At 43.4% G+C, this 25,843-nt stretch overlaps 1 protein-coding gene across 1 annotated transcript; it reads left to right on the top strand.

Moving 5' to 3' along the window:
* Window positions 1-6,038: 6,038 nt before the first annotated feature.
* CD74 (CD74 molecule) lies at window positions 6,039-25,018 on the top strand. Its single transcript, XM_015426604.1, has 9 exons — window positions 6,039-6,320; window positions 12,549-12,724; window positions 13,327-13,409; window positions 15,261-15,323; window positions 17,064-17,159; window positions 18,240-18,321; window positions 21,732-21,920; window positions 22,624-22,691; window positions 24,093-25,018. The coding sequence occupies exons 1-8, from the start codon at window positions 6,229-6,231 to the stop codon at window positions 22,689-22,691; spliced, it is 849 nt and encodes a 282-aa protein (XP_015282090.1). The 5' UTR covers window positions 6,039-6,228; the 3' UTR covers window positions 24,093-25,018.
* Window positions 25,019-25,843: the final 825 nt, after the last annotated feature.

The raw sequence follows: 25,843 nt of genomic DNA, 5'->3' as shown, positions 1-25,843 counted from the left end.
AGTTAGGGTGTTGGCCTATAGATTGTTGCTGTGACCTTTCATCCTCCATTTTGTTGGTATTGGTCTGTAGCCCTTGGCCTGTGACCGGGCCACTGGTTCCACCAGAGTCAAAGTTCTGGCAAGCTCTTGAGAGCCAGTTTGGTGTAGTGGTTAAGTGTGCGGACTCTAATCTGGGAGAACCGGGTTTGATTCCCCACTCCTCCACTTGCACCTGGCTGGATGACCTTGGGCAAGCCATAGTTCTGGCACAGCTGTTCTTGAAAAAGAGCAGTTTGTGTCAGAGTTCTCTCAGCCCCACCTACCTCACAGGGTGTCTGTTGTGGGGGGGAGGGAAAGGAGTTTGTAAGCCACTCTGAGACTCCTTTGGGTAGTGAAGGGCGGGGTATAAATCCAATCCCCTCTTCTTCCTTTTCCTCTTCTTTCTCCCCCCCCCCCCCCAGAGTTTTCTACAGGATATTTGCAGGACGAAGGAAATAAGTAGGGCAGGAGCAGGCTGCTTTACATGGTCATATTTTAACCATGGAGGAGCAATGGCTAGCTCACATAAATATTACTTGATTACATTCATGTATACTGTTTTCCCTCAGTAAATGATAAGCTATTACTATTCATTCCTGAATTTGCCTCAGAGCTTTGCTCCTTCATTTTAAAGACCCCTTGGAAATATATGTGTCTTCCTTACACTTGGAATTAAAACTTTAGGAGTGCATGGTGGTTGGAAGACCGATTTCTCATGGTTGTCTTAGGGTTGTCAACCTCCAGGTGGGGCCTGGAGATCTCCTACTATTAAAGCTGATCTCCAGATGACCAAGATCAGTTACCCTGGAGATAATGGCTGCTTTGGAGGGCAGATTCTATGGCTTTATACTCTGCTGAAGTCTCCAAAACTGCCCTCCCCAGGCTCTACCCCCCCAAATCTCCCGATATTTCCCAGCCCAGAGGTGGCAACCCTGGGAATTTGGATCCTAATCACATGAAGTCTGGAAAGCCAGCTTCAAAATCCTTTTTTGTTGTTCAGTCGCACAGTCGAGTCCGGCTCTTCGCAACCCCATGGACCAGATCCCACCAGGCCCTCCTGTCTTCCGCCGTCCTCTGAAGTTTGCTCTCACAGTTAAACTTACTAAGTGACCTTGGACCAAGTAGGTTTGTTGTGATATTAAAAAGGAGGAAAAAATTACATACATTGCCCTGATCTGCTTACAGGGCAAGCTGAATAAAAATCTCGTAAGTTAAAAAAAAAGCCTTCTTTTATAGAATAGCTACAACATCCTCAGTTGTTGTAAATATCTTTAGCCAAGTCTATTCAGGAATAATTGAACCTATTTGAAAAAGCACTCAACACTGCCATTCATGTTAAACCTCTTAATATCCTTTGAAAGGGAGAGATTGGTAGAGAAATTTAGTTTTCTATTTAACTCATAATTCTCCAGTCCCCTCTGTGTGCAGATACATATTTCCACAGATAGAGGGCACACTCCCAACAGGTTTTTCTTCCGACTCCGGGGACTCTGTGGATCTGTAGAAAAATCCAAAAAGTAAAAAACAAAAAAACTCAGAAAGGGTTGAATTCCCCCCCAATAACTTTTGAAATGGTCATTGCAGGGATCTACTCCAGGCCCTGCCACATGGACAGTGGGAAATACACCGAGATAGCGCGGGGGGGGGGGGGGGGGGGGGGAGCAAAAAGCAGGTCTGGATTTTGGATTGGAAAGGATTCCTCCTGCAGTATGAATGGCTAAATAGCAAGGGGTTTGGAGCCAGGCCTGCGACTAGGATTGCCTGCTCCAGATTGGGAAATTCCTGGCGATTGTGTTGAAATCTGAGGAGTGCAGAGTGGGACAGTTTCTCCAGTGGGACAGATCTCTGTTGTGGAGAAAACCCATAGTTTTCCTCAGTAGAAGCTGCAGAGGGGAAGCTGAAGACGGGCAGATAAAGGTATGTTGGCTGTTGGGTGGCAAGAAGATAGGGATGCCAACTCCAGGTTGGGAAATTCCTGGATATTTGAGGGGTGGAGCCTGGGGATGGTGGGCATTGAGGCAGTGAGGGACTTCAGACAGATATAGTGCCATAGACTCCACCCTCATTTCCTCCATTGGAACTAATGTTGCAAACCTCCAGGTGAGGGCTGGAGATCTGGAATTACAATTGCTCTCCAGATGACAGAGATCAGTTCCCCCAGAGAAAATGGCTGCTTTGAAGGGTGGAGTTTATGGTGTTATATCCTGCTGGGGTCACTTCCAAGCTCAAACCCCATCCGCCCAAGAAAGAAGAAGGGGGAGACAGGAACAAGCAGAGGTGGGAGGAATGGGATAGCTGGTCCCACAAGTTTCTTGCAGGTCCCCACTTGTTCTACATAACTGCAAAGGTATTAATAACAGCTCAAACAAGCTACCCCTAAACCTCTCACATTTCTGACATCCTTTCTTACAATGGATCATTAATGAAAGAGGTAAAAAAGAAATTTAGTATACAATGACATTGCAATTATAGAAATTTGGGGAACCAAGGTAACCAGGTACAACCCTTCTTAGGTTCCATTTATCTGGAAAAAAGGCAGGTTTAGAAAGGTATTAAATAAATGCATATGTCCATATATTCTTTTACTCTCAGGAGGATGGTCTGATAATTGATTTTTGCTGAATGTACTAAGTTTTGAATTAGTCTACATAAGACTTCTGTTCAGTTGGGGGGAGGGGAAGAAAGCAGAGTGTAGCTAGGGACTTTCCAGAGTTCCCTGCTAGAAACAAGTCAAAATATAAACAGTGAGGAAACAGTGACCATGTTCTAGCCAATGAGAAATTAGCCATTTCCTGATGCTGGCAGTCACTAAGCAAAACATCCATCAAGCCAGGCCAAAGCAATACTTCATTTTGTGAACATAGCTGAATGTGTTGCAGTCTACGACACAACTGTTGTGTTGGCTGTTCTTTTCAGGAGGTATTCTGTTAACATCTGCCATCATTTAATTTTAGGTGGCTAAATAAAGGTGAGTCCTGTCTTACAATGTTGTTTGTCCTGTAAGGTCAATATTCAGGTCTGTGGATCCTTTGTAAAAAGACATTCTCTCCCAGGAAAAGCTGAATTGTTCGAGCAGTATTAATTATACGAATTTAACAAATGTAGTCATATTTGCTTATTTTAGGGTTGCCAACCTCCAGGTGGAATCTGGAGATCTCCTAGAAGTACAATTCATCTCGACAAGAGAGATTGGTTCCCTTGAAGAAAATGGTTGCTTTGAAGGATGGACTCTGTTCTTTATGCCCTGCTGAGGGCCCTTCTGTCTCCAAACCCTGTCCCTCCACCTCCAAATCTCCAGGAATTGTCCAACTCCAAAGTTGGCAACCTTACGATTTTGTATTATTTTGCCTTTGCCAGCCATGGGGATACAATGGAGAGTTATACAGATCACCCAAGCTTTACCCTTTAACCTTGCAAATCTTTTTTAGACTGCCCTGTACAGCTTTTGACAGTTTATGCAGCATTGCTGAAACACTCAGTTATGTTGTTACCACCACCATTCACCCAATGAATTCTGTGTTTGCTTGAAGTATCAGCATACAGCCGTGTGCAACTTCTAAGACATGACATTCTTCAACATGTGGCTGTCTGAGATTCAGAAATTTCAATATGCTAGAGCAGTCTCTACGAGGGCTCAAGGTACATCTCCAGTGCTCTCTTGGGCTCATGGCATGCATTCATAACCAAAGCATCAGTGAGTTAGCATTTACTCTGGGGTGTTTCCTCAGGGTAGTATCACAGACAGCATCACTGTATGTCAGATCTGGGCATTCCAGGATGGAATGGTTTAGCAGCAAAGGGATTAATAAAAATTATTAGCATTTTACTATTCCCAAATACATTATTTTCAAGTATCTCAAACAGATTCCACTTTTTAAAAACAACCATTTTACTGATTAAAACTACTGTTCTAGCTTTTATATTTTTTCCATAAATATTTTTAACTAAAACCTGCTATATATCTTGGAGTGGAAGGGTAGAATTTGGTCTAGGGTTGTCAGGTCTCCTTGTAGCTATGGTGGGGGATTTGGGGCGTGTTCCGGGGGTGGCATCCCAGAAGTGATGTCATCGAGTCGGGAATGTTCTGGTATTTGGGCGATACTATGTTTTTTTCGCCCTCAAAACCATAGAGTTTGCCCAAATACCAGAGTGTCCCCACACGATGTCCCTGTTTAGGGGCGGATGTTTCCCCTGTCAGCCAGCTGGTCTACGGTGGGGAGAAGCCCCTGAAACCAGAGGATCCCACACCCAAACCTGTGGGATGGCAAGCCTAGTTTGGTCACATATAAAGGTAATTATTTTAAAAGTTTTTTTCAAATATACCATCCTCTGGTCACAGGAGGAAGCTGAAGTTCCTAGTTCCTTATTTTTGATTTATTCATGAATTCAGCCTAAGGACATTGAGGAGAGTTTAAAAGCTCTGAAGTCCATCCCCATACTCCGGAGACTGTCCCCTGCAAGAAGACGTACAATGGTGCCTGGTCCAAACACTAGTTCTGGCACCACAAGCTTCTATTTGGACTGCCACCAAGAGGCTTGTTTTTTTTAAGGAGATTTGAATAAGGAACTGGAACAACTGCATGCCCTCTGTACACCAAAATTAGGGTTAGACCGCCACATGTCATCTACTTCCATGTTCAGGGGACTCTCTTCTATGAGAGGACATATGCTGTGTTCTGGTTCAAAGTATAGTTCTTGTGCCAGCTGCTTGAAAGTGAGGTGCTCCCAGGACAATCACCATGCAGTCACTAGGTTCAGTCTGCTCCCCCAAACAATCTTTGGACCACCCCAAATGACACATCCCCACATTCCGGATGTCCTGCAAGAGGACATACGGTGGTGTCTGTTCCAAACACTGGTTCTGGCACCACAAGCTTCTATTTGGAGTGCCACCAAGAACCCTGTATTTCAAAGAAGATTTGAATAAGGAACAGAAACAACTGCGTGCCCTCTGCACCCAAAAATAAGATTGGGACTGCCAAATGTCTGTGTCCGCCTGTGAAATTGTCCTGGGGCACCCCACTTTGGAGCAGCTGGAATGAGAACTGTGCCTTGAACCAGGAAACACCACATGTCCCCTCGAAGGGAATGTGGGGGTGTATGATTTATCGTGGTCCAAGCCTTATTTTGGGGTTCAGAGCTTTTAAACTCTCCTCAATATTTTTTTGGCTGAATTCATGAATAAGTCACGAATAAGGAACTGTGAACCAACTTCAGCCTCTTAGAGCAGGGGAACCATATTTTAAAATCTTCTCTCAAGGGAAATAGCAGGATGAAAACATATTTTTAAACTTGATAACCAGAGCTTTGCATATGTTCAGCTCTACCTCTCATTTGTGATAACAAGCTGAAAATGAGTTTATAGTCAACAGTACCCACGTTGCAGCCCAGACCCCATAGCTACTCCCATGAGAGAATTATTCCCTCAAAAGTATCAGAAACAGCATCCCAGATCATGAGATCATCCAGAACTGATGCATGTGGATGACCCATTCTAGTAATATTTTTAGAGGTCCATCCACAGGCAAAGTGCACTCAGGGTGACAATGTTGGGTAATGCTGGAGAACAGATGATGGAACTGGAGAGGACAGCATTAATGCAGCAAAACTACAAGCTTTCCTATGTTTTGCAGAGATTTTCTTAGTCCAAGTTCCTTCAAAATGAATGCTGAAATCTGCTATTAGGTGGTCTAACACATCTTTAAAAGAATTAAGAACATAATAACATAGCAGCTCTGGAGTTCCTTCTAATCTGACGTTAACGACCACCACAATTAACAGAGTTTAGAAGGGGCCTTTTTTTGTTTTTTTGTTTTTTTGTTTGTTTGAACCCAGCATTGTGGATGAAAAGCCGCTGGCCAGTTAGTGCTTCAGCACAACTATGTGGTGAAAGGAATTCTTGGAGAAGTCTGCCTGGCAACTAATGATGTCATCTCAGCAACCAATAGGATGTTTAAAAATTACACCTGAAATAAGATAGCCCACTCTAAGCCCTGTATATGATATTGGTGTGGGAGGCTGAGGGGAGGGCCTGAGGGGTATTTCCAGTTGGTAAAATCCTGCAGCTTTCATTTCCTCCACCATTCTGAGGAACAGAACAGAGTATTTTTTTAAAACCTTTTTAGAGCCAGTGCTGAGACAAGAAAGAATATTCCACTTGCAGCCAGCAAGCACAGCAGCAGGTCAGCTCCAGAGGAAATCACCAGCACCATGGAGAATGACAGAAGCAACCTTCTTGCCAGTCAACAGACACTCACGGAGACAGCTGTATATGCTGGAACTGTACAAAACCAGCAGCAACGGTATTTATCTCTCTCCCTAATCATTTTGTATATTATTTGTACAAGATAGATCTCCACTAAGTTTGCCCGTATGAATTGCCAGTCGCATGGAACGGCACAAGTTGGTGGGAGATGCTGGGCCATTCTTATAGATGCTTGGTCTTCCCTTGCAACCTGGTTGGACATTCATTAATGAGGCAGGCAGCACCAACGCAGGGAGACAGAAGGCAGGCATTTAATAGGTCCTTGTTGGGTGGGCAGAAAGCATTGTGCAGGATGTGGTCCTTGGCTTCCATTCCCAAACTAGCAAAAAAATGATTATGGGATGCCTTTGAAATGGAAACAAATAGTAAAAACTTGCAAAACTAGAAAACTTAACTAAGGATGTTTGTTCCGTCCCATTCACCCTATGTTTGTTCTGTCGAAAAATACTGTACGTGTGTCACTTGTCTCTTAAACATCTCCTGTCCTGCTTAGTAGCTTTATCCCAAGAGTTGGTTCCAGATATGTGATTCCTCTTTTCAGATGGAAATTATGCCAAGCAATGTTCCCTCTAAGTTGTGGAGTCTTGTGAGCAAAAATTCTACTTTGTGAGCTGCTGGCATTAAGGTTGTGAGCGAGCAATGTGGCTACTGCATAAATTAGTTGGCTCTGGAGCCCTCCTTCCTGAGCTAAGATAAAAAGGTGTGAGCTGGAGGCTAAAAAACTGTGAGCTAGCTCACACTAACTCAGCTTAGAGGGAACACTGATGCCAAGTCTTTTGGGGCTTTCCAAGACTTGAAGGCTATAACAAAATTGCTTTTGGTATCTCCTTGAACTGAATTTCAGACTTCCTTGCTCCTGATTCCATAGCTACATTTTCAGAGCAATCCTGTGCAAATCAGTGAGCTTCGATTGGAGTAACTCTGTATAAGACTGTATTGAACGTTTGGGTGGCTTTTTCATCACTGGACAATTATTAAATCTGCTCACCCCCGCTTCCCTATGCAGGGTGATTCATATTTTATACAGTGCTGTTACTTTCTCAGTTTCAGCCCTGTGATTTCAGATACCCAGTTTAATGCTTCATTTAGGATCTTTGTCTCCTCCAAACAGATTCCTCTCCAAATTAGAAACCACTCTGATAGAACTTTCTGCATAACAAGCATTAGTCAGTCTAAAATCTCTTCTGTTAAAAATAGTATTCCCACTGTTAGCTACGATAGAGTAACTTGCAGGATGAGGTGCTTATTTATTGTTACATTTTATCTTAATTTTCCTCAAAGAAACTCAGAACATGTAAGGCTCACAACAACACTATGAGGTGGGCTAGGCTAAAAAATTATTTGCCCATGTTAACTTACTTAATAGGACAAGAACTTGAACCCATGTTTTTAATGTTCAAACTAAGTTCTATTGTCACTGGACCATATATATTTTCTTAGCCTGCCTCAGTTTTGTACTTTGTCGTGTTGTGATTATGCCTAATGCTCTTGGTTTCTTTGGGTTTTTTAAATCTCTTTGCAGTGAATAATCATTTCTTAACAATAGCCACCATTACAGGGGATCATGTTGCTTTGATGCTGGCAAGAGGCAATATATGCGGAACCAAACAGATACAGCCAATCAGAAATTAGATACTGGATTACATCATAAGTTACTAGGGAGAAGGGTATTCAAAAAGCTCACATTCACACTTCAACTTCTTTACAGAGTTCCTGACCAGACTGAATCTAATCACGGTGTTTATCTGCAAATACACTGTAGTACAGATGGAGTTTAAAAGGGAAAAATGCGTTCTGACCATGGTTCAGCTCTAGATAATTTTTGATTGAAGAATTTTCTCAGTTTGTGAATTCTAGTCTTGAATTAATGTGAGGAGAAAAATACGGACATGAGATCTATTAATACAATTGTCAGTGCCTAAATGGGAAATGTGAGAGACCAGCAAAGAAAGAAACACAAACAATATTGAATGTAGACCGTTAAGGTAGAGGGTTTGCCCAAGTGGTAACCTTGCAGAGAACATTGAAAGGGAGAAGACCATGCATTTGAAACCACTGTGAACCCAGGTGCCTCTGGTATGGGGAGAAGGAATGTCTGAAAGCCAGAAGGCTGCAGTGGTTGGGTGGGGTAGGAATTGGGAAGGGGGTTTATAAGAGCTGGGTGGGTGTGCCCAATGTGGCTTCTAGACTGGAGGAAGGTATTAGAGCTGCTTTCAGATATACAGTGCAAAGCCTACTTTGTTCATGACAAATGAGGTAGGTTTATTCTTGGGCTTCAATGGTACCTCTTACACCTCCTCTCTACCCATACAGAGCTCTGACTCAAGAAGAATATGGAAGAAACTACAGCTTGTGTGTTGCCCAAACTGGCTGCTTTGTTGAATTGAGTTTTACTTCCAAACCAGGGTTCTAAACCTCAATTCACCCCTTAGAATCCCTGTTTACAGATTAGAAACAAGCCACAGTTTGTTAAAGTGCTTAATGTTCAAGTCACAATGGATTGTGATTTCTTTGTGATTAAGGGAGAGAGTGCATGAACTCAAGAATGTATCAGGCTCAAGAATGGATCAGAGTTTGTGCAAGACAGCTTAATATAGTCCAAGAAAGTGAGAGAGTAGAATATAATATTACAAATGTTGAGTACTCTGAGTAATTATAAAATGTATATTTTGACTATTAGTCAAGATAATATGGCACTCTCTGTGTTATTTATGCACATGTGAATTTTAAAAAAATGCTGTTTAGAAGTCATTACTGAAATCGTACACATTTAATTGCTGGTTCTGTTGTAAGAAAAACAGGCCAACAGCTCACCATTTTCACGTTTTAAAACTAATCAACCAAGCATTTTGTTCTACTCTGGAGTTTTGTCTGCCTAGCAATGAGTGATGTCAGAAGTACAGTAGATCATGATTGGCTACAGCTCGGGAGTTTCCCAGTCAGCCAGTCTGCTTTCTTTTTGATGGTAAAGAGCAGTGCTGAGTATGTAGAGTGATTTGCTTGTGTAAAGTGCCTGCCTGAAAGGGACAGAGATCCTAAAAATTGGGGGGCGGGGAGGAGAGAATATCTGAACAAGTACAATTTAGTTGAAGATGACTTCATGGCTTTCTTTTTTGTTACCCAAAAATTATTTTGAAAATTCTGCACAAATTAAAGTGGCCAAAAAAGAAGAGTCAGCTCGCAGTTTACATTAGAAAAACTTTGTCCGCTATGGTATTTTTACTTGTGTACTACCTTGCAGGTTTACAAGACTGAGCTATAAAGATTACATAGACAAATAGGAGGCTCAGAAGGGACGCCATGGTGATTTCTGTACAACATCAACACAGAATTGTCATCTAAGCCAAGTTGGGGGGTTGGGGAGCTTTACCAATGTTGCTTTCTAATGCTTGCAAAAATGCTGAGAAACAGCTTAGTTATCAAAGCCATCTGTAGCACTGGTTTGCAATTAATAGTCATAGAACTGTACAGCTAGAAGATAACCACAGGGAATTTAGTCCAATGCCTTGCACAGAGAAGTGCCTGGAATGCACAAACATATTTAGAGCAGTAGTTCCAAGACTTTCTAGCTTCAGGGAACCCTTTCCATATTTACTTCTCTTAGGGATGCCAGCCTCCAGGCAGGACCTGGGGACATCCTGATTTTAAAGCTCATCTCCAGACTACAGAGATCTGTTCCCCTGAAGAAAATGGCTGCTTTGGAAGGTGGACTCTCTGGCACTGTACCACACTGAGGTCCCCCCCCCTCCCCAAGCTCCATCCCTAAATCTCCAGGAGTTTCCCAACCTGGAGCTGGCAACCTCACCTCCATCCCCTGCCAGTGGACAGGGCAAACCTGGCAACTCTAGTTTCTAACCCTAATTCTACTGTCACTACTAAATTTTCCACTAAGGTACCTCTGAGAATTTCCCAAGGAACTAGGGTTGCCAACTCCCGGTTGGGGAATTCCTGGAGATTTAGGGGTGGAATCTGGTGAGGGCACCGTTTGGGAGGAGGGGGACCTCAGCAAGGTATAATACCATAGAGTCCACTTTCTAAAGCAGCCATTTAAACTGATTTCTATATTCTAGTGATCAGTTGTGATTCTGGGAGATCCCCAGCCCCCATCTGGAGGCTGGCAACCCTCCCAAGGAACTCCAGGATTTCTAGTGCACAGGAAAATACTACCAGGCAGTACATAGAAAACCAGGCAAAGGCCTCTACGACCTTTTCTGCACCTCAGTGTTGCCGCTGTTTCCTGGTGAGTTGAATCCCCATTTGATCCCCCGACTTTGCGGCATCCCTTCCACAAAATGGCATTTATTTCAGGGAATTTTTTTTCTTGAATTCTGATCTGACCCTCCCCATGTGTTCTGCACTTCCTTTTAAAAGAGGTTGTGCTGCCTGTCGTCATATACTTTGTCAGCGACAGAACCTCCTTTTTTTTGGCATATACAGTAGTGTTATAACATTGTAAAAAAAAAAGGCTGGATAGATCATGGAGAAAAGCATGGTTGCCAGTGCCACCATTTTAAAGGTTCCCTGCTCCTCCTTAGTCTCCAACTAAGAAAATGGCTGGCGAAGATTCCCACAAAATCCTAATGAAAATAGTATTCCGTTCACAATCGTGGAACTGGATGCACCAATTCATAACAGTGTTGTTCAGTAATTATGAAGCACGCTAAATGGAAACACTGCACATGTTGAGTTTCCATGATTATCAGAAGAATTATATAGTTTCATTATTTTTAGATGTTTAAAAGACTGAATTGTCATAAAAAACACACCAGGAGCTATTGGGGGGCGGGGGAGAAACAATACAAGTGCTAGGCAATAAAACCTATCCACACACACACACACACACAAAAAGGAAAGGAAAGGAACTTCATGAACAGGTAATTGCACGAAGAAGGCTACATGAAATCACGCTGCGTGTTTTGTCCCAATGTTATAACATTACTATATTATAATGGGGAAAATCGTGTCATAACGCAATCAACATTGCACTTAAAAAAATTAGTGGATTGCTTAGGGGACAACCTGAGGGGGCAGGAGGTGAGATGAACGCCTAACACTGACAACCCATAAGGGTGGTGGGAAACAAAATTTGAAATCAGGAATTCCTCACTGGAAAACTGCGAGTTCAGACCTGAAGGGGGAAAAAAATCACAGAAAAAGTAGATTCGGAAAATGCAGGGTAACGGGGCACTAAATTTGGATCTACTCCTGGGAAGGCAAAAAGTACAGAAAGTTTTACAAATTTCAATTACTTAAGAACACTGATGCAAAGAATTTATTTTTACTGGTACTCTCTTTCTTGGGAGGTTCAAAGAAGCAGATGGGAGGTACAATTTTTGCCACTTTCTTACCATTCTCAGGCTGCGGTCACACGGAGCATTAGGCACGCTAGAGGGACGGAAGATAGGTGGATTTTCCGGGCGCGATCTCACTGCCACATCTGGGAAGCGTCGAGCTTCCATGGCGAACCTGAGGCTTCCCGCGGAAGATGCGAAAAAACTAGTACCTCAGAGGTACTAGTTTCCGGAAACCGCGGGGCAAGGGCGGGCATCTGATCGTGTTTCTGGTGGTAGTTCCGGCTCCCGCCCATGTCCCCTTGCAAAAAGGTTTTTTCCCCCCAAAGTCTCCACGGATGCGCACAAGCACCCAAGGGAGCATGCACACATTTGAGTTTTAAAAAAAAACCCCAACCCCGTTTGCCCCGCGCCCTGCTTCTTTGCCGCGCCGCAGGACTGTGGAGTGATCGGCACCTCCCACAGGACCTCCATGGTAGGTCTGCTCGAGCAACCGCGCAGTTTTTAGCCCCGGGACAAACAGCCACGCTCCACCCCCCCATTTTCCTGCCCGTGTGTCCGCAGCCTATGTAAGGTTGTTGTCAGTCTCAGGTGGGGCCTGGAGAGCTCTCAGAATTATGACTGATTTCCAGACTAGAGAGAAAATGGCTGCTTTGGAAGCTGGACTCCATTGCATTACATCCCTGCGGAGGTCTGTCTCCAACTCCATCCTCCACAGGCCCCACCCTCAAATCTTCAGGAATTTCCCAACCAAAGTTCTCAGGTACCGGTTCGTACCCGATTACTTTAACCTCTTGTAGCACTGCAAGTAGAAAGTATTCACGTGAGCTCTTTTGAAGCAATCTATCCTCATGCATTTGTCATTCAGACCAAGCAGAATGTATTTTCTTTCAGAACGATACCAGTTATATGGAGATGGAACGAGGAAGTTTTTTGGATGGCTGGGCACTGACATCCTCTCTTGTATCTTACAGGAGTTCTTCCAGCCGTAGAGCTGCCTACTCTGTCTTTACCGCACTGGCTGTCTTGCTGTTCGCAGGCCAGGCAGTTACTGTCTATTTTGTGTATCAACATGAGCACAAGATTTCCAGGCTGACCACCACTACCCAGAACCTGCAGCTGGAATCACTGGCCAAGAATCTTCCTCACAGTTAGTAGCTCCCTCTTCACCCTCTAAACTTCCTCACCATATCACAGTTATTTGTTTATTGTGTCCTGCCTCTCTGCAAAGACTCAAGGCTCTTCGTGGCTCACTAGAAGTTGAACACATTAGAAACAAGGAAACAGCTGAACAGACTGGCATTCACATCCATCAGCTGTCTATATATTTTAACCCTGATTGCCATCTCCTCTTGCTTGTAATCCTCCTTGGTCAAAGAAACCAAATTGTAAAGCCTTCGACAACATATCAAATTGTAATTGCTTCGTCTATCCATTCATAATAACGATGTACAGAAATGGTTGTTTGGAGTATACAGACTGCAGAATTTTATGCTTAAGTCCTCCTCCTTTATAAAATTCTCTGCAATTGGAAAGCAACTATATCATGAAGAAATGTTGTATACATTACACACTAGGGTTGCCAACTCTAGGTCTACAAATTCCTTGGGATTTGCGTGTAGAACTTGAGGAGGGTGGTATTGGGAAGGGGAGGAACCTACCTGAGGTATAATACCATAGAGTCTGCCCTTCAAAGCTACTTTCTCCAGGATAATTGATCTCTGAAGTCAGTTTTACTCTTTCCTCCTACAGAATCCAAGTCACCTGGCCAGATGAATATGCCATTGGCCAATATGATGCCGCTGCCCATGAGGGATCTATCCAGTACTACAGAGGTAAACATGACAGAATGGATAGGCATTGCTTAACTTTTACAAAGGGAGATGCCATGGTTGAATATTGCCTTGAATCTTCACATTTTGGCCCATAAGACCAGCCTCTAGATCCTGAGAACTATAAGGAACAGTTATGGATGAAGAGAGGACATTGGTTTGGATTCAAACTAGCATTTTCACAGGTACAAGCCTTTGCTCCACTGGAGTGCAGTTTTCCTGCCACCCTCTCCTGCTGCAGCCTGAATCCTGCCAAAAACCTGTTCCTTCCCCCAGATGCAGGATTTCAGCATATTTCAGGCTAGTGCAGGAAAACCATGTTCTGCAGGTACAAGGACTTGTGAGGATTGAGCCATTTCCCATAGGTTCTGAGGGAGAAACAAACCATCCTAACTAATGCATGAAGTGGACAGGTTTTTATGGGACTGTCACTTGAACTGTAAATCTGAGTGCTATTTGTTCCAATGCTAATTATTTTGCTAGTTCTGTTTGAAAACTGGTGTAACTGCAAAGTTATATGTGTTTCATATCAGTTAAATGCCATGGCTTCCTTCAAAGAAACTTGGGAACTGAAATTTGGGAAAGGTGCTAAGAATTCTTAGTTAAGAGATCCCTAGATCTTTCTCAGTTTCCAGAATTACCTGGGGAAGGAAATAATTCCAGATGGGTAGCCGTGTTAGTCTGTAGCACACCATAGGCTGCAGTCACACGCTCCAGTAGAGGTGGAGGGGAAGCGAGGCTATTCCCTCCAGAGTAATTCGACCCACAGTTGCAAGATCACACCTCCCTTCGTAGCTGCAGGCTCAGCCCATCACTGTGTGATCAGACGCAACTGCAGGTGTATCTCTTTTTTTTTGCTGTTTGTTTCCCATTTGCATAAACAAGGAATTGCACCTCCACACCAAGGGCCCCCTATGGGTATGCAATGATGCGCATACTGCGAAGAGTGGGGGGAAATGGCACTGAGCCGGGATGGTCTGATCAGACCATCCCGATGGCCAGGGGTCTTGTTGTAGAAAAAGAGCTGCCGGAGCTCATTAGCATAACTCATTAGCATAACTTATTTGCATATGCCACGCCCCCTGACATCACCGGAAGTGACAGAAGGCCACACCCCCTGACATCACCGGAAGTGTGTCAGAAGGCCCGGCTACTTACCCTCCTGCTTCATCCTCATTCCCAAACGGAATGAGGATCGAAGCAGAGGGCGGGGTAAAGAAGGGGGCGGGGCTTCACCACGTGACCGCCCCGCCCCCTAGAGGTTCTCTTCCGGAGCTCCGTACCTGAGAGCTCCCCCCCGACTAGAGCCCTGCCGATGGCATGCATGCATGCTTGCCCGCTCAAACAGGAAAGTCCGTCCGTGGCCTGTCGCAACCCATTTACTACAGGATTTTCTCCAGTGTCTTTTTACTCCGCTTCTGCAGTGGAGCAGCATGGGTTGCCAATGACTGTGGGATGCTTCCCAGATGTTGCTGTCTGACTGTGCCCTTTAGATCCGTCGGGCATTCGCGCCTATGTCAGATCTACTGGTGTGTGTGATCACAGCCATAGACTAACAAAATTTATTCCAGCATGAGATTTTGTGAGTTCAGAGTTCACTTCATTGGTGATGGTGTCAGCATAAAAGCTTTATGCTGGGATAAATTTTGTTCGTCCTTAAAATGCTGAGAAAGGAGAATGAGTATTAAACCAGTTTAAGTCTATAGTTGTAAATGTTTTCCTCATGTGACTAATTCCAAACATTGGCTAACTTCCTTCCATTCCCTGTTATAACAACTGCAGATGTACTGGAGCTTCTTCTAGTTCTCTCACCATCTCCAGTTTTTTACTTCCTCATTGTTATTTATCCTACAGGCTTCAGAGAATGAAACCCAGCTGAGCAATAAGACTGAAGACATGGTTAAACGCTTGCTCCTGGTAAGACTCCTGTCCTTGTTGCCCAAATAGCAATGTTTTATAACTCACCGCAAAGCTGATGGTTCTCCATCTGAAGGTCAAACTGCTTGGCTAGACCCTTGGCCTAATACAGCACAGCAATTTTTATTTCCCTTAGGACTGCTCATCTGCCTCTGCCTTTGCTTGTCAGTGAAATTTAATTGGTGGGAGTGCTGGAGCGCTGCTGGCTATCATTGTATATAGGCAGGGATCCAAGAAGTGATGTATGTGCATGGTTTGTCTCATTGAAGAACTATGCTTTATTTATGTAACTACATTTTGTATAGACCACTTTTCTGTGTTGTTCAAACCATATAGAACAGCACTTCAAGTTAAAGTCCTAATCGAAGAACAATTTAAATAAAATAAAGCATAACAAGTCAACCAAAAGCCTTACATACACAATTGACTGAAAAACAGCTTCACCGCCCTCAGTTCATTTGTCTGTCCATACTATTGGGATGGAGCTGCCACAGAAGAAGCCTTTGTATGAGCTGGTACAGAACTAACCTCCCTCAACAAGTGGATGGTAAGTTAACCCTACTGTGAGGACTGGAGTAGTCTTGCTGGCTCATAACTAAAGAGGGAGACCTGTAATTATGTGTACCACAGGCTGTACTGGGCTTTAAAGGTCAAAATCAACACCTTGCAGTGAACCCAGGAACAAACTACCAGTCCAGGTTTGTTACTTTGGGTGCTGCAGTTTGACATAGTATACAGACTAACAGCAAGGTTGCTTGGTTGTTTTAGACAGTGGAAAATTTCTGTGTCAAAAGTAATAAGGCACACTCTAGCTATGTAGGTACTTCTTTCCTATCTGTGCATAAAACCTCTTTAGTTCTGGACTGTAGACCCTAACTTAAGTGTCCATAATACTAACCATGAGAAGTGCACAAGCGCTTAAATGCACTTTAGAAACCCACCCACCCCTCACCCACAGACAAGGCAACAGTGTACAAATTAATTCTTCCAAATTACCTCAGTGGGGGCAGATGCTTGGACAATCAAGTTTAGATAAATTAGAGGGAGTTTGTTGCATGGCATTAGTCTGACAAAGATGGATTAAGATAATAAGTAATGTTAGATAACGAAAACTCAGACAATGGGAACTGTGGTGCGTTCAGAATATCTGATTCTAAAATATTCAGAAAGGCAAAAAGCAGTTGATCAGCTTCAAGTTCACTTGCTATCTCAGGTGCAGTAAATTGATGACAGTCTTAACGCCCATATGTGAGTTGTTCCACATTCTCTGGAAACTGGGGGGAGGGGTAATTTACAGTACAGGAGAGGCAACCAGAGGGGGTGCTAAACCCTCTCAGTGCTTTCCCCATGAAGCTCATTTTTTCCCACCTCTGTCAAAGGATGCTTCCAGTCTCCGTGCCCCACCAGAAGTAGGTGGTTTGGGGAAGAAAAGAGACGGGTGAGAGATTTTGTTCTTTATCTCACCCTACCATCCACCCTGCTGCTTTGTGGTAATGTGTGGTGAGGTAAGGCAACATACAGGCCTGCCACCAGCCCATTTATTTAGACTGCTGTTATCATTCACCTCGCTGAACTGCTGAGATCGGGCTGTTCTTTTTGTTTGCCGTCAAGCTGTGCACTCTCCTGTCACCTGAGAGTGGGCGTCCTCTTACTTGAAAAATATCAGGCTGTGCTTGGAAATTGTTTTCTTGGTCTCCTGTAGTGTCCTTGTGACTCTCTTAAATGTGTCCCTTTCTGCAGATGGGAAACCCCACCAGAAAGTTTCCTAAACTGGAGAAAGCCTTCATGGACAATATGATTCAGCTGAGGAAAACCATGGATTACAGTGACTGGAATGTAAGTGCTGCTGCCATCCCAAGATGTCTTTGGAAGCCTCTCCTGTCTTACATCACAGTGGATGCACAATTCAGTGGGGGGAGATCTTGTGTAGTAGAAGTGGACTCTTTTGCATTTAAAAACCCTGAAACAACTCTTACTTTTAGATGTGCTATTGGAGGATTGTGTTTTTTTGTAATGAACTTCAGTCCTATTTCTCTTTTGGTCTGGGAGCAATCCTAAGAAGTTATACTCAGAAGTAAGTCCCATGTTATTTAATGGGACTTATTCCCCAGAAAGTATCTTTAGGATTGCTAGGAGGAAATAACTGAGGTGGGGGAGGAAGAGGGATGATGCAAAATGTGAGGCTTGCCACCCTAGGCATGATGAAACTGTGATCCCATTTTAAAAGAAAATAACAGTAACTATAAAACAACAAAATATTGTAATTGGTAGGAACTTGAGAGTGAGCATTTATCCAATTTATAAATATCTATATGTGTGTGTGTGTATATATATAATAATATATATATATATAATAAATTTTTTCCACTGTATATTTCGATTTCGTGATGCAGGAAATATTTCATAACAATACATTTCAGAGTTTTACCCTATACAAGTGGCTGTCAAGAGACTATAGGGAGTACATATCCTTTGCAACATGCAATGCCTTTTAATTTTATTCAGAATCTATTCAGGGCATTGAGTTTGATAATCTACGTGGCTTTGTATAGGGTCTGAGGTGCACTTGCTAACTATCTGGAAATCTAAGAAGGGGTTGGGAAGAATCTGGGGATATAAATGTTCTCTCATGCAGGGAGAACAATTCTGGACATTGGATTTTTAACTATGCCAGTAAAACTCACTAGTTTAAGGTTAAAATTGTCCAAACCACATGGCATGGCTTCACAGAATGACTTACTATGCAGATGATGTTTACATTGCCAGTGCAACACAGGGAGCAAATCTAAAACTAATGATTTGGAAGCTGGGCCAATGTGATTTTGTCTGTTTAAGAAAAAAGCTGTACTCTTTTCTTCACAAGTTTAACATAATTGACAAGGTTGCTGTTTGTTAACATTATGTGGTCTCTTGCAGTCCTTTGAAGTCTGGATGCACAAGTGGCTGCTCTTCCAAATGGCCCAAACTAAACACCCAGAAGAAGTTGCAGCAGTAAAAGGTATGCTGGATCTATAGGATGGGAGTGGTGGGGGATACTGTTGGTCTGATAGGCAAATTCTAGGTATTTCTGGAGATGGCTTTGTTGCATTCAAGCCAGATCTCAGTAAATATCCATAGAATCATAGAGTTGGAAGGGACCTCCAGGGTCATATAATCCAACCCCCTGCACAATGCATGAAATTCACAAATACCTCCCCCTCCACACCCACAGTGACCACCGTTCCATGCCCAGAAGATGACAAAAACCTCTTTTTACAGTATTGCGCTATTCTTAAAGAGATGCAGGAAATAATTTGAAAAAATCATAATGCGCTACAAACTGTGCTCTGATATCAGGAATCTTTGTGGGGGAGCTAATTGCTAAGGTGACTGACATCAGAACTAGGTACTCTGAAGGTCTCAGTGCTGCCTCTGGAAATGGCAGCCCTCAACCGACTTTCCCACCACTCCCATGTAACATATAGTATTAGTTACCCCGTGTAATGTGACAGCACTGTGTGTTTCATGGCCCTGCCAGCAGCAGCCAGTGATGTGAGGTAAGTGTGGGGAAATGTATCATAACACGGGGTAAGTGATGTACTGAGCAAGAACTCAGCCCAGTGTTGCCAGTTTGGGCAGCAGCCCCATGTCCTATGCAGTGTGCTGTTCTGCCCTCAAGCAAGCCAAAGTCTCAGTCTCTTGAAGGCAATACTCTCCCTCTCACCTTTCCCATCAGAGTTCTGTTATAAATGCAAATATAGTCTGAGCACTGTTGCTAATTTCACCGACCCAGTTTTTATGTATAGGGGTGGGGCCACTGGACATCCTTAGCACTAAAACTATCATGGGCTTGCTTGAAAGAACTATTCCAAGCTGGGCCTGGAAAGGGGTTTGGCCCTACCGCTTACCTCAGAAAGCAGCAACTCAAGGGTGCTGCCTAAGGGGAGTCACCAAAGAACAACAACCATTTGCAGCCCTGACTGGCTGTCAACTATGGTCCCGGTCACACCAGTGGGAAAAGCCGCGCTGGAAGTGCGGCTTCTTAGAGTCACACCAAAGGAAAGCGCGGCATTGGGATCAGACGCTTCCCCCGAGCCACCACACATATTCTGTCTGGCGCAATCACATGGCCGGGGGAAGCGAGGCAAAGACGGATGAGCTGAGGCTGCTGGAGTATTCGTGCACATGCGCAGTCCGGCAGTCCCTCAAATAACACGGGCTGCCGGCGCGTCCGCAATCCCACGCCCGGCCTTGCTGCGGATCTTCCGGTAGGTACTACATTTTCCCTAGTACCTTTTTGATCCGTGTTTTCGGCCGGAAGGGATGGGTTGGGGGCGGGGGCACGATGCTTGCCAGATGTTGGCATCTGATCGCACCGGTTTAATCTGCCCTCAACCCGTCCGTTTTGCGGGGCAAATCGTCCCGTGTGACCGGGGCCTATATTTCTTTTTTTGAAGGCCTTGGGTCAGCACTATAGTGACAGATGTGACTGAGCCCTAGAAGACTACCTTGTTTAGTTCTGAGCATTCTTTGGCAATTAAGAATGTCTGCAAGTGCAAAATACTGCAAATAATGAAAATCTCAGCTACTGAATGGAAATAATACTGGATGCAACATAAGCAAACCTATGCAAAATAAGCACATTTGGGTACCATTAATTGCTCATCTGCACTGGCCACTTGTATGTTTCAAGATTTGATTTAAGCTGATGGTTAAAGCCCTACATGGTCTGGACCCAGTGTATGAGCATCTCCTCTCACGTCAGCCTCCATGTATTGCTTTGGGTTCCTTCCCTACCCAAATTAAGAATTTGTAAGCCCTAGAATAGGGCCTTCTCAGGCATAACCCCACAGTTCTGGCATTTTTATTTCTTATCCAGGTGCAAAATATGTTTACATTGCTGTTGATTTACTGTATTTTGCTTTTTGAAGTAATCGTACATCCCTCTGGGTCCCTGGGCAATTACTAAATGAATAGTTTAAAATGTCTTTTTGTTTGGAGACCACATGAGCAGGCTTTTTATGTGTTGTAAGGTTGACCCTTTAGCAAGGGAAATGTGCTTGATATGGGGAGCAGCTTCAGCCCAAAGCAACTTGCTGTCTTTTCAAAGAAAAAGCTGCAAATGGGGCATTTTGGCAACTTGCGATCTAGCTTTGATAGGGTTGCCAGCCTCCAGGCGGGGCCTGGGGATCTCCCGTTTTTACAACTGATCTCCAGCTGACAGAGATCAGCTCCCCTGGAGGAAATGGCTGCTTTGAAGGGTGGACTCTGTGGCATTGTACCATGCTGAGGCCCCTCCCCTCCCCAAACCCCACCCTCTCCTGGATCCACCCCCAAAGTCTCCAGGTATTTTCCAACCCACATCTGGCAACCCTAAGCTTTGACTTGCAACCCTTCATGCTCTAGAGCCACTGGTTTTTATTCTCTCTCCACTAATCAGAACACAGTGGAAGAAAAACATGGCCCGTCCAATGGGAAGTCACAGACCTGAGCAACATTTGCAAAGCAACTGGCAAAGAGCAATTCATTTAAAATTGCAATCATCTAAGCCAAATGATGCACTCAGGAGGAGGGAAGACCTGTTATTTCAATTAAGGCCCACATCAAAGGGATGCTAAAACCCCCACTGAACCATCTTGAATATTTGAATGGCTCCCTCCCCCAGGGATTTACAATATACTATCTTGAACTTTGCCACCAATATGGACTGTTACTTTTCTACACGTCACTTCAACACCATGTTTAAAAAGGATACATATTTCTTTTGCAATTTCGGCAGCTTTTGAAATAAAAAGCCCAAAGCTGAGAATTTTATACCAATTAGCCACTCAGCAGTGGTCGGACGCATCCCCATTAGCAGAATTTATATTAATACTGCCTCCATTAAGCAGGACTTATTAGCATTTGCTCTCATTAGGCTAAATGGGTTCCCTGGGAGCCATCCCAATAAAGAAGTGGTCCTAATTAAACTGGCATATTGTTACAAAAAGTGTTCTTTCCTGATCCTCCTCTGCCCCCCCATAGTGTAGCCACAATGAAACAACCCATTTTTTTAATGGGTTAAACGATGATTCAGCCAGAGCAAAAGGCCAAGTGTTTCTTGGTCTGACCATTTCAGGCTGCTGGTAGGTGGTAGTGTGTGCGAGAGTTGTGCATTTGAATGCTCCCTTGTTTACATTACACTGTACACAGGGAGAAAAAGCATGTTAGAGGGAAGACTTCTCCCTGAGATGTTAAGCATGATGTAACCTCATCTTGCTGCCTAAAGTGCTTGCTAAAATGCAGTAAGTTTTACCATTGGATTCTCTACTGTGTAAACTGTTTCTCTGTATGCATTACGAACACATCCTGTGACTGATACTTAAAACTGCATGCATTAAGAACACAGATACTAATATGCTAACTTTCCTCCTTTTTTAAAAAAATAAGTGCAAACCAAGTGCCAGGCGGAAGCAAGTTTTAAAGGCATCTATCCAGGAAGGTTCCGCCCCCAGTGTGATGAAAATGGCGATTACCTGTCTAAGCAGTGCAATTACAGCACTGGGTATTGCTGGTGTGTCTACAAAAATGGTACTGAAATCGAGGGTACCAAAACACGCAAACCGCTGGAGTGCACTGGTAAAGAGCTTATATTTGCTGCATATATATGGGGGAGGAGCTAATAAGAAAGCAGATGTCTATATGTTCCTATGTCAACTGGCTTATCAGTAGTTAGGAAGCCATAAACATTGATAGGACTTAAACCCAAGCCATGTTGATATGATATCAGACTTGATGCTATTGATGCTTCTTACACAGCATAGATGTAGCTGCCCAAGAGAGGAGGGATATTGAGGGAGGGTTGGGTAGAAAAGGGGCAAGATGGGCTGGGAGGCGAGGGTACCTGTGGAGCCTGGAGCAGTAGAACATTCAGGCATCACAACATACATATTGGTCTTTCATGTGCCCCAAACATTCCAGGTTCCATAACTTGTTCTACAGATAGTCTTATGCAAATAAAACAAGTCTACTTCGTTTCTTGAATTTGCGCAAAATAACATACACAGCTTACTGGAGAATGGACCAAAGAGTCAATTTGAAGCCTGTCTGGCAGTTTGCAAATTATTTCCCCCCCCCCAGATACTCTCAATGAATAATATACTTCAATGACAATGTTTGTATACTACTTAAGAAGATAGTTGGATTTTTTAAAAATCACAAAGAAAAATAAAGGTTACTGAACATAGGATAGCAGTGGCCCCTAGAAAGGTTCTTAGAAGTGGCAATAAGAAGCTCTCAGAACTCTGGAAAGAATGGAAGCATTTATTGTCCTTTTCTGCAGGAATGTGGCAAATTTTGGATCCTGAGAATGTGACATACTCAGGGCAGGATCTTCTGCATCTGAACTAAGTAAGAATTTGGATTGACTTGGGGTAGCTTATCATTGGGTCTTGGAGGCAACTTTCTGTGCTTAGTTCTGTCGTTATGCTCCCAGCCAAGTGTGCAAGAAAGAGGATGGGAAAAAAGAGCAACATGCAGTGGCTCTGTAGTCTCAGAAGTGTGATTCATCTCCCCAGAATGCCTGGGCCAGACTGATCATGCACTTTCCTGCTCTGTGTACAGATGGGCGACCCCTGGTGAAGTAACAGATGATGTGAACTGCAGCAGCTGAATGTGCCCCTCGTGTGCATTGGTTGCCAGCACGAGGCTGGCAACCAGTGGAAACCAGCTTGGGGAGGGGGGGGGGCTTGCTGGTGACATAATGACATTGCTGGCATCTCATCTGGTGCAACTGGAAATAATGTCACTGTATTGCTGGCAATGCTCTAGCATTAAGCCAAAACTTGGCAGCATCCTGGGGTAATGACATCATTTTATTGCCACCTGACTGGCAGAGGGAAGGGCTAGTGGGGGTGAGAGGTGTCCTTCCATAGTGGGAGACCCGGCAACCCTGGCATGTCCCCCTCTTTGTTCAGTGCTGTCATGTAGAAGTTCCTAGGGTATAAAAAATGAAATGTTTGGCCAATGGGATCGGTTTAAAGAGCCTATGGGTGGGAATGCCATGAGGGAATACCCTTCCTCCCACCAGATCAGAAGTACTGTGAAATGTGCTTATTTTGTTAAGACTTCTTTCAATTGTGGAGCTGCGGTGGCTCAAGTGGTTAAGACGCTGAACTGCAGGCTGTGGAAGGTCGGTAGTTCAGCAGTTCGAGACCCCGTCTCTAGTTCCAGCTCCTGCCAACCTAGCAGTTCGAAAGCAAGAAATTGCAAGTAGATAAATAGGTACCACTTCAGTGGGAAGGTAACAGTGTTCCGTGCACCTTGGTGTTTAGTCATGCCGGCCACATGACCACGGAAACGTCTTCGGACAGCGCTGGCTCTTCGGCTTTGAAATGGAGATGAGCACCGCAACCCTAGAGTCGGACTCGACTGGCTTTCAAGCAAGGGAACCTTTACCTTTCAAATGCATTCTTTATTCTGAACAGAAATGTACTAGTTTTTGCATTATTTGTAGTTTTTGTTACAAAGGGTGTTAAGTGGCAGGCAAAAATATTTCAGTACAGAAAGTTTCAGTATATGGGTAACTATGACTAGACTACATCCATCATGTATCGTTCACTCATGTGAATCACAATTTGTGATAACAAGACATCCCCATCTTTACCTGGAACATCATTAAGTTTGCACTGCTAAAACAGTGTTTTGTTTTTGCTGTCTTAATTTTGTCAATTCCTGTCCCACCATTAGCTGAACACACTTCTGAGACTAAAGTTGTATTATTCATCTGCTTTCTTTTTCTTCTTTCCTTAGAAAGTGCCAAGTAAAGGAGGAAGGCAAGGCCAGCCACATCAGTTCACAAAGTTCAGCTTTTCTCCAGTGTGCTGTTTTTTTATTTGCTTGTTTTTGCCATGCTTCTGCATTATTATTATTTTTTTTGGGGGGGGGGATGAGGAACCACTTACAAATTTACATTTAGGCATTTTCCTTAATTGAGTGGGGGCAAGTTGACTAAGTATCATTGGTTGTCAAGTTCAGTCCTGAATGATCTTTTTGCAGAAATTAACCCTGCACAAGGACAGCAAAAGGCTTTAAAATGAAGGGTTGTTATTTTAATATTCAGCCCACACAGAAAGTGAGAGAGGATTTTTGTTTTGCTAAATAAATCCCATACCGATTTTTGCAGCTAATCAGCCTACAAAAAGCATAGTAGTTACTGCAAGTATTTGGAAAATAATGGGGCTAGCACAGTAGACCAGATTCTGAAATGCAAGCTCTGTGCCTTTGGCCCACAACATACGGAATGCAGGGATCAACGTCAAAGACATCCTTGAAAGTTTTATTACTCTGTCCTCCACTAGATGTCTGGCTTTAACTACTGAACACTGAATTCATTGCATGAATGGAGTTGAGATGCCCTCTAGAGGGGAGGCGGTATTGCTGTATGTAAAGGTTCAATACAATATTAAAGGAAAAATTATGTGAATCTTGGAGATAACACCCTGTATCTTTTGCCTAGCATATCAGATTGGACATCCTTTAACAGTGTCTTTTTAGCCTATAAGCTGTTTTAGAGAAGTATCTAGAAAATGAATAGTGGAATTATAAGTAAGAATATAGCTAATACTTATGCTAAAGAACAGGCTTCTCTCTCATCCAGAGCAGGCATGATTCGGTGTTTTTCTTTAATCATATAAGAAAGCAAAGTAGTGTTTTATCTCTCAGCAACAGATAAGATTTTTAACTATTTGCATCTTAGTCTATAGCATGGTAATTATGTGTTTTGAATGTATGATCAGTCCTTCGTGAATATTTTTAACAATGATGATTTTAGTTACAAGCCTTTGAAAAATAAAAATAACCACTAATGAAATGCTGCCGTCTTGTTCATTCCCGTAGTTGATTGACCCTTTATTACACCAGCAATATGGCAGAGTGTCCTTTGCAAAATTACCAGTTGCTATAAGAACATTATCACACATTTGTTCATTCCACTCCATAAATTGGTTCAGGGCCTGTTTCTGTTTCCACCTGCTTGTTGCAGTTCTATCTTTATGCTTCAATGGTTTCCATTTGGTCTTGCGAAAATGTAAAATCAGAGGAGTTGTACAGACCGCGCAGATCACAGGGATGAATTATGCCTTCCATTTCAACAACACAGGATGTGGGGAAAGGGTGACAAGCAGAGTTCCCTGCTAAGCATGCAAAATGAGCCATGTAAATGATATGCTTTCTGTCTTCTGAGAATCAGTAAAAACCCAAGAATTTATTTATTATTTTCAATTTATATCCCACCTTGCCGGGGAACTGGCTCAAGGCAGCATACAAGCATTAAAATACAATAAAACAGTAAATAAATACAGTAAAATACACATAAATAACCAATATAACATCATAAAGTGCTAATAAGAGTTGTGCAAATGATGGCGGCATTCAGTATACAGTCGCATAATAGAAGGCAATATCCAGCAGTGTATCATAGGTGCCGTAGTATGTTCCGGTGGCTCGTTCATCAGTGGCAGATCCTAATTGAAGGCCTGGTGGAAGAGCTCCGTTTTACAGGC

Source organism: Gekko japonicus, unplaced genomic scaffold, assembly GCF_001447785.1.
Source record: "Gekko japonicus isolate JY-2015 unplaced genomic scaffold, Gekko_japonicus_V1.1 scaffold1789, whole genome shotgun sequence".
Lineage (NCBI taxonomy): Eukaryota > Metazoa > Chordata > Lepidosauria > Squamata > Gekkonidae > Gekko > Gekko japonicus.
This window is presented reverse-complemented; position numbering and strand designations above follow the sequence as displayed.